Source organism: Rhinoderma darwinii, chromosome 3 (genome assembly GCF_050947455.1).
Source record: "Rhinoderma darwinii isolate aRhiDar2 chromosome 3, aRhiDar2.hap1, whole genome shotgun sequence".
Classification (NCBI taxonomy): Eukaryota; Metazoa; Chordata; class Amphibia; order Anura; family Rhinodermatidae; genus Rhinoderma; species Rhinoderma darwinii.
In genome coordinates this window covers 209,011,940-209,024,964 of record NC_134689.1, presented here as the reverse complement: position 1 = coordinate 209,024,964, position 13,025 = coordinate 209,011,940, and the positions used below count along the sequence as shown (strand labels likewise).

The 13,025-nt window shown below is 42.6% G+C and overlaps 1 protein-coding gene across 1 annotated transcript in view; it reads right to left on the bottom strand.

Moving 5' to 3' along the window:
* The window catches only part of CCDC146 (coiled-coil domain containing 146), a 123,913-nt gene that overhangs the window by 62,622 nt on the left and 48,266 nt on the right, over window positions 1-13,025 (bottom strand). The window contains exon 4 of the mRNA XM_075857330.1: window positions 10,997-11,206. Coding sequence (XP_075713445.1) covers window positions 10,997-11,206 — 210 coding nt within the window. The remainder of the gene's footprint in view (window positions 1-10,996; window positions 11,207-13,025) is intronic.

Sequence of the window (13,025 nt, the reverse complement as noted above, 5' to 3'; positions counted from 1 at the left end):
AATACTTATTTCTCTGTGCACAATGCAAATAAATATATAAAATTTTGACTATGTGATTTTCTGTTTTTTTTAAAATATAATCTATCTCTCACTGGTAAAATTAACCTAGCTTAAAAATTCTAGACTGTTCATGTCTTTGACAGTGTGCAAACTTACAAAATCAGCAAGGGATCAAATACTTATTTCCTTCACTGTACTTGTAGATCATCATCAAGCCATATAGTAAGATCTAAAAAACAAATTGTCGATTTACTTAGCTCACATGTGAAACGTAAACCTAAAGTGTTAGAATTCAAAATGTGTACAAAATCATGAACCTTCCCACAAATTTAAAATATCATCTATGTATCGTCCCAAATAGGTGATATGGTGTGTGAAAAAACTAAGGTCTTCGTAAATAAAATGTTCAAATCCTCATGCTAGCCCAGGAAAAGGTTAGCATACGATAAGGTACAAACCATCCCCATCGCTGTCCCCTGAGCTGATGGAATAATTAGCCTTCAAAAATACTAAAAATTGTGCTCTAAGACAGATTTCAATAATTCAGTAACAAATTTGTTATGTGATTTTAGAAGATTACCTTGTATTTTTAAATATTGGCCTATTGCTTGTATACCTAAATGGTGTATGGAGCGGTAGCGCGCATTCTTGACCCGCCACACCATTCAATGTCCTCCTCACTGTGGTTAAGCAGTGTGGAGGAACAGGAGGCTCGAGACACCTGTTTTCACGATCGGTGGGGCCCCCAGCGTTCAGAAAATTCTCACCTATTTTGTGGATAGATAATAATTTATGATTCTGGGACAACCCCTTTAAGTCCTACCTAATGAATAATACTATTTGGCCACAATTCCTTGTATAGCACATCAGTATTTTCACAACAAACCACCTCTCCTGACATGTATGTTTTAGTAAGATCTTATATTCCTCATGAAATAACAATTCTGGAGTGCCTTGTCTTAGAACTCTGTATTGTGCCGTTCCATCATTAACTTCTCCTGGAAATGTATGAATAGATTGACAACTGGGTGTTACCATTCCGCTTGCCAATAGGGGTGTGTCCCTACACAGTCTGACACCGTCATTACGGATTAGACAATGTCATAGTGTGAACGGAAATGCTCCATTGACAAGGTGAATGGCAAAACACAATTGTCAATTTATTTATACATTTCCAGGAGAAATAACAGAGGAATGACACAACGTAAAAAAGATGCTCCACAAATGTTGTTTAATGTGAAAAACAAATATTTAGAAAAACATACATGTTGGGAAATCGAACAGGTTCTATATAAGTGGCAAAATATATAATTTTACCTTAGATGTTGACGTGGTTTTAGGCGCATGTACTACAAGAAAACCTGTGAACTTTGAACATAACCTCTAGAGAATTTCAATTATTGAAAATAGTAACCAAATGCAGGGCAGTATTGTCCTAAACTGAGGTGATATACTAAATGAATGTGTTATGTAATCAGTTCATGAGAAGTGGAGCTCTGCAGGAGTTTAATAGCCTATAGAAATGTGTGCCAAAATTTCAATTTGTCCGCTTGAAAAATCATTGCAAAACATCAGACGATGACACGATTTTTATTGGATTTACTGGATGTTATTCATTTATAAATCTAAATGGCTCAGACTGGAAGAGATTATTTTATCAAAATTGAAAGATAACTCAGTGTTACAATGGAAACCGTAGAACATGTATTCAGTAATGCCCTAGTACAATATTATACAGGGACTGATGGTTCTTTTCCATAGACTAAGCCTAAACTTTTTAGAAGTGCTGTCACTCTGCTCTGTGCCCATGGATGGGACAGTTCGATTTTGTACCCAAGGCTAGGAAACTGCTTCATCCCTTCTTACATCTCTATCCGAGGTATCTGCATAATTCTGCTTGGTATAGAAGTATGAAGTAATAGCAAGTCCTTACTAATACTCAAATTCTTAAGGCTATATCACACTACAGCCACAGACGTTGTGGGATAAATGTTGTCCTTATGTATTCTAGTCTTCAGAAGGCAAATTGAATTATAACAATAGTCTGAGGCAAATGACTATCTATGTACCTACAAGACAATACCTTTTTGTATATGCAGCATTATCAAGCATGCTAAGAATATCCTATGACTTAGTTGGCATTTGATTTGTAGAGGGAAATGTCAAGCATTCTTTATCACACACGTAATGGACAAGCACCAATTGTTGTGATTTTCCAACTTTCCGCACTTATGGAAAAACTGAGAATTCATGTAGGATCCTATATTGTAAACAGTGCTTTAGAGAATGGAACAGTGACCCTTTCAGGGAACCTGCCAGCAAAGCTGAGAAAAATGTATTGCATAAGGCCTCATGCACACGACCGTAGCCATGTGCACGGCCGTGATTTTCGGGTCGGACGGCCGTGGAGTGTCATCCGCGGACCGCCCGCAAATTGCGGGCCGTTCACATTGCCGCGTGCATTCATTTCTATGAGCCTGGACCGCAAAACACGGCCGTAATAAGGCATGTCCATTCTTTTTTCGGTCCAGGCTCCTGGGCCATGCACGGACCGTGGAAACCAGGGTCGTGTGCATGGGCCCATTGAAATGAATGGGGCCGTAATTCACCCACAGATTTGAGGCTGAATTGCGGCCGCAAAAATACATTCGTGTGCATGGGGCCTGAGCCTTCAAATATAAAACACCAGTCACTATCTGTTTTACAAAACAATTAATGTTGCCACTTTTGATAGCAGTTGGCCTCAGAAACGATTTATGGGTTTTGAGATTTTTAATTTATTAATACTCGCACAGTTCCTAATAAACTTGGCACATTTTGAACTAATAGTCGGGGAAGAAAATCTACACCTGCTCATTTGCAGCAAGATTTGCACCATCATCACTATTATTGTGACTTTTTGGGCACAGCTTTACACCACAAACTGGCGCAAGTTTTGTTCACCAACTGAAATTAGGACATGAGTAATTTAAAAATAGTGTATCATAGGGATCATTACCATTGATCAATTCACACCACGTCTGTAGTGCACTACGAAAAAAATCTCCTGACATGAATCAACTATGAATCAACCGGGCATAGACTTTGAAGGTCTCCTTTTGGCATATATTTGGCTTGTATACATTAAAGTCCAGCAGCCTCAACTGTATTGAAAACCTAGAAGACTGTAAAAAAAACTGTATACTTTTTGATACACGCAGTCTATGGCAGACTTAAGATGATTGCAAATTGTCAAGCCAAACGTAATTGATGAATGCATTGTGAATAATATAGCATAAAATAGCTATCAGTATATTACTCTTTTTAGTTTGGATGATAAACTTGTATGGTCAATTTAAATTAGGCAACCGTATCACGTCAATTTGCCCTTGATCTGACCAGATTTTAGATTTTTTTAATTTTTTATATAGATATATTGGTTGTTAAAGGAGTATTCTGATCTTTGCATAGGGGCAGCTTTTGACTCATTACATATTACTGTATAAACACAATTTCCTTTTTCATCATGAACTGTGGACAGTTTTTGTCATTATTTCTTTACTTATCTTATTTATGCAGAATAATACAAAAATATCAAAACACAGTGCAGTATATGTATAGATCACTCACACAATAAAAAGAATACAGGGTGGGCCATTTATATGGATACCCCTAAATAAAATGGGAATGGTTGGTGATATTAACTTCCTGTTTGTTGCACATTAGTATATGGGAGGGGGGAAACTTTTCAAGCTGGGTGTTGACCATGGCGGCCATTTTGAAGTTGGCCATTTTGTATCCAACTTTAGTTTTTTCAATGGGAAGAGGGTCATGTGACACATCAAGTTTATCGAGAATTTCACAAGAAAAACAATGGTGTGCTTGGTTTTAACGTTACTTTATTCTTTCATTAGTTATTTACAAGTTTCTGACCACTTATAAAATGTGTTTAAAGTGCTGCCCATTGTGTTGGATTGTCAATGCAACCCTTTTCTCCCACTCTTCACACACTGTTAGCAACACCGCAGAAGAAATGCTAGCACAGGCTTCCAGTATCCGTAGTTTCAGTTGCTGCACATCTCGTATCTTCACAGCATAGGCAATTGCCTTCAGATGACCCCAAAGATAAAAGTCTAAGGGGGTCAGATCGGGAGGCATTTCTTCTGCGGTGTTGCTATGAGTGTGTGAAGAGTGGGAGAAGAGGGTTGCATTAACAATCCAACACAATGGGCAGCACTTTGAACAGATTTTATAAGTGGTCAGAAACTTGTAAATAACTCATGAAAGAATAAAGTAACGTTAAAACCAAGCACACCATTGTTTTTCTTGTGAAATTCTCGATAAGTTTGATGTGTCACATGACCCTCTTCCCATTGAAAAAACGAAAGTTGGATACAAAATGGCCGACTTCAAAATGGCCACCATGGTCAACACCCAGCTTGAAAAGTTTCCCCCCTCCCATATACTAATGTGCCACAAACAGGAAGTTAATATTACCAACTATTCCCATTTTATTTAGGTGTATCCATAGAAATGGCCCACCCTGTACAATAAATAAAGTTAATGATGGAACGGCACAATACAGAGTTCTAAGACAAGGCGCTCCAGAATTGTTATTTCATGAGGAATACAAGATCTTACTAAAACATACATGTCAGGAGAGGTGGTTTGTTGTGAAAATACTGATGTGCTATACAAGGAATTGTGGCCAAATAGTATTATTCATTAGGTAGGACTTAAAGGGGTTGTCCCAGAATCATAAATTATTATCTATCCACAAAATAGGTGAGAATTTTCTGAACGCTGGGGGCCCCACCGATCGTGAAAACAGGTGTCTCGAGCCTCCTGTTCCTCCACACTGCTTAACCACAGTGAGGAGGACATTGAATGGTGTGGCGGGTCAAGAATGCGCGCTACCGCTCCAAACACCATTTAGGTATACAAGCAGAAGGCCAATATTGAAAAACACAAGGTAATCCTCTAAAATCACATAACAAATTTGTTACTGAATTATTGAAATCTGTCTTAGAGCACAATTGTAATGACGGGGGGTAGGGAAATGGACAAGTGAGCCCTAGTCTACCCGCCACTCTGTCCCTGCCTACTTGCAACGACCCGCCCTAGGCGACGGGGTACAACTGGGCGGCGGTCCCTGCGCTCAGTAAGTGCACGACAAACACGACAAACATACAAGGGAATACAAGCAAGGGAAAGGGGCAGTTGCCCACGGCAACACCGTGAGCAACCAGAGTGGTGAATGAGCCGAGTCAAGCCAGGAGTGTGCGAGGTACCAAACGAAGAGCAGAAGAGTAGTCAGTAAGCCAGGGTCTGTATGGAGCAGGATCAAAATAGAAGGAGCTGTAGCTGGGCCAGGAAACCACACGAAAAGAATCACAAGCACCGAGGGACAGGAAGGGCAGGCTTAAATAGACCGAGGGCGGGAGCTAACTGAGTCTGGCCAGGTTGCGATAGGCTCTCCCACTCCTAAGCCTGCCAGCCTGAGTGGTGGAAGCTGGAGTCAGTCTCAGGGATGTAGATTCAGGTGCTGACTGATTAATTATGGGAGTTAACCCCGAAGCTGTGCCTGGCAGATCCTTTACAACAATTTTTATTCTTTTTGAAGGCTAATTATTCCATCAGCTCAGGAGACAGCGATGGGGATGGTTTGTACCGCTCCCTTCAAAGTCTATGAGAATGATGGAAACAGCAGAGTACAGCGCATGTGAGGAGAATCTCAAGATGGGTGGGGTCCTCTGGATAGGTGATAATTTATGATCCTGGGAAAACCCCTTTAAGATTCCATAATGAATATTTTTTCCAGCCTCTGGTTTACTTGGAAGCACCCAAAACTATTGGACCATTTCATAACAGCAAGCATGTGACATATTGATGATTCATCACCAGTATTTTTGCACCGGGATTCCTCCAGGGAAGATGTCCATAGTTATATAGACAATGCAAAAAATAGGCAGGACTCCGTTCAGGTAAAAGTGAAAAAGAGGGTACTTAAGTACCCTCTTTTTCACTTTTACCTGAACGGAGTGCTGCCTATTTTTTGCATTGTATACTATTGGGATTTTGGTCTGATCTCGTTGGCTTGCACCCTCAGTATACCGGTGCTGCTGGATCCATTTGTTTATCTGCATAGTTATATAGAGCTAGACAGAGGAGCAATAGATAAGTACTTTTTATTTAATTTTTTTCATTTTAAGTGCCGTTTTGATGTTGAATTCCAATCGCACGATCCCCTTACCCTATTTTGCAAATTTTCTGTCAATCTGAGTGATAGTGGAGGTTTTCAATAGTCGACTTGACAGTTGGGGTTGTACAACATGTGGGCATGGACAAATTTCATTTGTTACATTCTACAGTGACAGGTTGGCATGTCAAACACTGTTCTCTTCCTTATGCCACTTAATGGCTGGCATACTGACCCTTATAACTCATATTAGCCATAAATGATTGCAATGTGAGCAATACATTAAGACAAGTGAGTAATAACATATTCAAAGCTAACAAGTTACTAAAATGTTAGGAGAACCAACTGCCCAAGGTGTGCCAGGGAAGATGCCCCATCTAATGCATATGTTTTGGGAATGTATTTACATAGAGTGTTTTTGCCAAGGTGTGCTACTACTTATCCATCAAGCATTTAAAATGTACATTCCTATGGATCCCAAAGTGTATGTTTTGGAATTGTTGGGTGATGTGACAGAGGATAACCCAGTAGCACTGGACATTGGGAAAATGCTAGATCAGGCTTGGAAACTCCTGGCAGCTCATTGAGTTAATCCTACCCCACCTAACTTTCAAACCCTGATAAGATTAGAAAATGGGGTCTATGGGAAACATAGCTTTCTGCACAGATTTGAGGCATTCCGGGTATCCAGGTTTAATGCACCTGGGCTCCACTTCTGGCATCTCATGAAAGGTTGTATCCTGGTCAGTCTGTACAATTAGTACCTCATGAAAGATACTTATCTTTTCATTGGATAATATGAAGGGACCGGATATCGGAGGCATGAGCCTTTCTAATCAGCTGCCAGACTCCATAGTTATGAAAAAAAAGAGTGTGGTATAGTTGATGTGTGGAAATGTTACCACCAACTTTGTAATCTATTATGATTTGCATTTGAGCTTGCCGGAGACCACCCTTAATAATGGATTGCTGCTTGTCGTATGTATGCTCAATTTCTTTTTAACAGGAAAGACATCATCTATTGCTGGGTCCTTTGATCTATAGACTCATTGGATGTTTGCAGTATAAGTGGTGAATCAGTAGAAGTTTCTGCTGTACTGGGTTTCCCATTGGGAATGTGGTGTTTGGGATTGTTTGATGGTGTCTATTGTTAGCAACTGGTAAATGGACACTAACTTTTCAAACAATTTATGCTAATCTAATAGTAGACCTGATAAAGATCAACTTTGTACTTTAATTACTGTTAAAATTCAGTTGTTATATCCATGCAAATGTATTGCCACTAGGTGTCTCCCTTCCTGTAATCTGCTGTCCACCCTGGTTACAAAGCAGAATTGACGGACTGCAGAAGGTGGAGATCTGTCACTTCACTGCCTACTATAAAAGTCTATGGAGAAGGGAGGAGGGAGCTATAGCGTCCATGGCCGTGGACCGCCGGGATTGCTCACCCTTCGGCGGCCACAGCCATGGATCTGTGAGCGTTCGACTGCATCTCCTCCGCAGGAGATGCCAGCGCTCACTTCCGCTGTGTCCCGTAGGGTGCGCGCACATGCTCGTGCCCAGCCTTAAAGGGCCAGTGCGCACACATGGGAATCATCATCAATTAGCCCATGATCATCTTGGACTATAAGAAGGGCCCTGCCCCTTTGCTCATTGCCTGAGCGTTGTGAGTATTCCCATGTCAGTCTTGCAAATGGTCCCTTAGTGTTATCCTGTTCCCGTTGTTACCCATGCCCTGCTACCTGTATCCTGTATCCCGTGCTGTATTCTTGTTCTGGAGCCTGTTAATGCTTGGAGTCGTGTCCTGCTGCACCTGTTGTCATCCACCATATTTGGCGCAACCTACTGCACCTGCTGTCAACCGCCACGTCTGGAGCAACCTGTTGCACCTACTAACATCTGTGCCAGAGCCCCTGCCACCATCTGGACTATTTCAGGTACCCTGGTGCTACGAATTCGTATAGACTTTTGCATAGACTGTGACTTGGTCAGCTGCCTCTCCGCTACGGCGGAGCGGCCTAGCGGGTCCACATACCCCTAGATCATGACAGTACACTCAGGCCGTGGACCCCGCTGGTCAACCCGAGACCTTGATGACACAAGCCTTGCTGGCAAGAACTTCAGTCACGGCAAGACCAATGCCTCCTATTGCTGAACGCCATTGCACATCGGCAGTTGCTGAAGCCACAGTTGTCACCACACCCATTCCTGCTGTTCCTCCTGCTACACCTCCTGTCAGTACCAGTGCCGACCCCCCGTGAAGCCAAATGGTCGCTGTTCTTCACCCGTTTCCAATTTGTGCTCCACTACCGTCCCGCTGACAAGAATGTGAGGGCCGATGCCCTGTCCAGGTCATTTGAGACGGATGACACGGGAGTCCCTTCAAAGTATCATAGACCCGTCCTACATTGTCACTGCCAATCCTTTGCAGATTAGAGACATCCCTCCGGGGAGGACTTTTGTTCGGTTGGCAGACAGAAGAATTCTCCGCTGGGGACACAGCTCTAAACTGGCTGGGCACGCGGGTGTTCGTAAGACTCGAGACCTTATTACTCGTCATTTCTGGTGGCCCACGCTACCCAAACATGTTGTGGACTTTGTCTCTTCCTGCATGGTGTGTGCTTCTAACAAGGTTACTCACTCCAAGCCTGCCGGCCTGCTCCAACCTCTGCCTGTCCCAATGTCCCCTGGCAGCACATTGCGATGGACTTTGTCACAGACCTTCCTCCCTCAGCAGGATGCAACACTATCTGGGTGGTGGTGGACCGATTCTCGAAAATGCCACATTTTATACCGCTGACCGGTCTTCCTTCTGCTCCTTGACTGGCAAATATCTTTATCCAGCACATCTTCCGTTTGCATGGCTTGCCCCTTCACATCGTGTCTCATCGGAGGGTCCAGTTCACCTCGAGATTCTGGAGAGCCCTCTGTAGACTCCTGGATGTGAAATTTGAATTTTCCACAGCTTATCACCCCCAGTCCAATGGTCAAGTCGAGAGGATTAACCAGATCATGGAGAATTATCTCTGCCACTTCAGCTCCATGCAGCATGATGACTGGGTACAGCTTCTTCCATGGGCCGAGTTCTCATACAACAATCACATAAGTGAGTCCACCACTTCCACACCATTTTACATTATATACAGTCAACATCCTAGAGTCCCTTTTCCTGTGTCGGCTACAACTCTGGTACCCGCTGCGGACTCTGCATTTGGGACATTTTGCAAATCCGGCAACAGACCCGGTCCTCTATTTTGCTAGCAGTCGATCACATGAATCGAAAAGCAGATATAAAAAGAAGAGAGCTGCCTCAGTATCTTCCAGGTACCAAAGTCTGGCTGTCCTCACGGAAAATTTGTTTAAAGGTGTCTTCATACAAGTTTGCTCCAAGGTTCCTCTGACCATTTGAGATAATACAACAGATAAACCCTGTCTCCTATAAACTTCGGCTGCCTCCTACCCTCTGAATCCCCCACTCCTTTTATGTGTCCCTCCTGAAATTAGTGGTCCTGAACCATTTAAGTAAGACTCCCTGTCCCGCAGTTGCTCCCAGCGGTTCATCTAATGTGTTTGAGGTGAGGGAGATCCTGGACTGCAAAAAGGTAGAAGGAAGGACTTTTTATTTCGTGGACTGGAGAGGGTTTGGTCCTAAAGAGAGGTCCTGGGAGCCGGAAGAGAACCTCAATGCCCCTGCCCTTATTAAGAAGTTCCACTCTCGCTCTGGCCCCAAGAAGAGGGGGTGTAAGAGGGGGGATACTGTAGCATCCATGGCCACAGACCGCTGGGATTACTCACCCCCCGGTGGCCGCAGCCATGGATATGTGAGAGCTGGCCCATATCTCCTCCCCAGGAGACGCCAGTGCTCAGTTCCGCTCCGGTCCGCTGTGTCCCGTAGGGTGCACGTGCACGCTCGTACCTGGCCTTAAAGGGCCAGCACGCGCACATGGGAGTTATCACTAATTAACCCATGATCACACTGTCCCTTTGCTCATTGCCTGAGCGTTGTTCGTATTCACATGTCAGTCTTGCAAATGGTCCCTTAGCGTTATCCTGTTCCCGTTGTTACCCACGCCCTGCTACCTGTATCCTGTGCTGTGTCTTTGTTCCTGAGCCTGTTATTGTTTGGAGTCGTGCCCTGCTGCACTTGTTGTCATCCGCCCCGTCTGGCGCAACCTACTGCCCCTGCTGTCAACCACCACGTCTGGCGCAACCTGTTGCACCTACCATCCGTGCCAGAGCCCCTGCCACCATCTGGACTATTTCAGGTACACTGGTGCTAAGAACTCGTATAGACTTTTGCATAGACTGTGACTTGGTCAGCTGCCTCTCCGCTACGGCGGAGCGGCCTAGTGGGTTCACATACCCCTAGATCGTGACAGGAGCCGAGTGAGAAATACACAGACATAATGGTAAGATTTCTGTCACCCCAGTGCTGTATTCTCAGATACACTTGTCTGAACTGCTGTATAATCTCCTCCATGCTGCTGCAGCTTCTATATATTTGATAGATAGAGATAGGAAAGCAGAATTCTCCTCTTCTATGTGGTGTGTATAGAAGACATGATAGCCGTTATACTCACTAGCTCAGAGACAACTGAGAATTAGAGAGCCTGCAGAGGGGAAAACTGCTAAAAAATTGTATATACAAGTCATATAATGGCCAGAAATAGTGTTATTCCTCATGTACACAGCTTATTATGAAAAGTCATCTAAACTTACCCTAAGGTTGAATTGTATCTATTCAGACCTTTATAACTAGTGTCTGTTGAAACAAATAGGTAAAATCAATGTATAAACGGTGTCTCCACGGTCACTTACCACTCTAATTTATACTGAAGATGGTATTCCCTTTCCTCAGCTTCATTCAGCTCATTGTTATATTTGAGCAATTTTTGCCGCATTCTGGAGACTTCAGTGTTTGATCCCTCGGGAAACTCATCTGCTTTATCTAGTTCATTTTGTTGTTGCTCAAGTGAATATGTGAAGCGTTTAGCATCTTGCAACAGCTGTATCTCAGATTCCTGTATGCTGGATGTAAGTTATAGAGGTCAGTGGTCATGATTTAGCACACACACTAGTTATTTTACAAATATGTTTCTACAATGCATCCTATCAATCCATGGGGACATTTATATAAAAACAACATCTGACATTACACTTTTTGCACTACATTTTAGATATGGTCTTTTGTATGTAAGACGTACAATTGTTAATGTCCCACATTCATTCCATTATAACGGTTTCTTTTGAAGGCACACTGGATATTAAAATGCTTGCAAACACAACAAGATCTACAGAAGACAGTAATTGAAAATTACCTGCTCATAACAATGACTTATGTTTAAAATATTCCATATATATATATATATATATATATATATATATATATATATATATACATATACATACATACACACACATATACTATGTTAAAGAGGCACTTTACATTTTTTTCCTACCCTCCTCCATTATTTAGATATCGGAGCTGTTATATTTGGCGCCCAATATTTTAATAACCCCCTGAACTGTCAATGGGGCGTGTAATGGCAAGGGGGCGTTTTGCTATGGCTGTGACACTGTTAAATCAGCTACGGACAGTGCCACAGCAGGAGCTGGAGAGGAGAGCACGTGCGCACGCACGCTCTCACTCTTCCGATCTCGGCAGACAAAGACAAGACTAATCTCTCATGAGAGATCACACAGGTTTGTACTTGTCTGCCGAACTGGAAAGAAGGCGCGTAATGACAAGGGGGCGTGTCACTGCTACGGACAGTGCACGCTCTCACTCAATCTTCAGCTCTCGGCAGACAAGTACAAGACTGTGATCTCTCGCGAGAAATCAGTCTTGGCCTTGTCTGACGAAAGCTGAAGAGTGAGAGCGTGCGCATGCATCCACAGGATAGGCGATAAATATCTAATTGGTGGAGGTCTGACTGCTGGGATCCTCACGCATCACGAGAATGGGCTTACCTTGTTGTTTCTAGGAGCCCCATAGGAATGAAGCGGTAATGCACATGCTCAGCCACTGCTCCATTAATTTATTTTGGGCAGCCGAAAATAGCCGAGTGGCAGCCCCATAGACAGCGAATGGAGCGGTGGTCAAGAATGCGCACTACCACTCCATTCCTAACGGCAAAGTAAGCCTATTCTCGTGATCGGTGGGGGTCACAGCGGTCAGACCTCCACCAATTACATATTTATCACCTATCCTGGGGATAGGTGATAAATAATGACTGTGGGAAAACCCCTTTAAGTTTCCAAAACACTTATTAAGGTATTGCACAAACAGAAATTAAATGAAAAAATAAACTACTACAAATCTATAGGGTAAACAAAGAATAGTACAACAGCCATAAAAGAATACTGCCTCAAACAAGGGATTACACAATAATTAGCCCCAATGACATGCTCATAAAATGCTGGACTTTGAATAAAAGGGGAAAAAAAAAAAAAAAGACCTAAGTAACTAATTGATGGATGATGATAATGTGAAATGCAGCCAAATAAAAATGTCAATTATATGAAAGATAAAAGGAATGAGTAGAAGTAGTCAGATTAATATGTTTTGCAAAACCTATACCAGTTCATAGCAGGAATCTCTCCTGTAAAATCTGCATTAATGAAAGAGTTTCTCTCATTCTAAATGAATGTTCCTTCCATGCGAATGGATAAATAAAGTGCCATTTGTACCCATGAGGTACAAAATCTGTGCTTCACTTTTATAAGCATGGAAGAGTTGCAGTGTAGATCCTCACAGTTAAATGGTTATTCCCACCTTAGCTATTTATGGCATATCCACGGGATGTTCCATAAATGTCTGATAGATGCAGGACCCAGCTCTAAAATC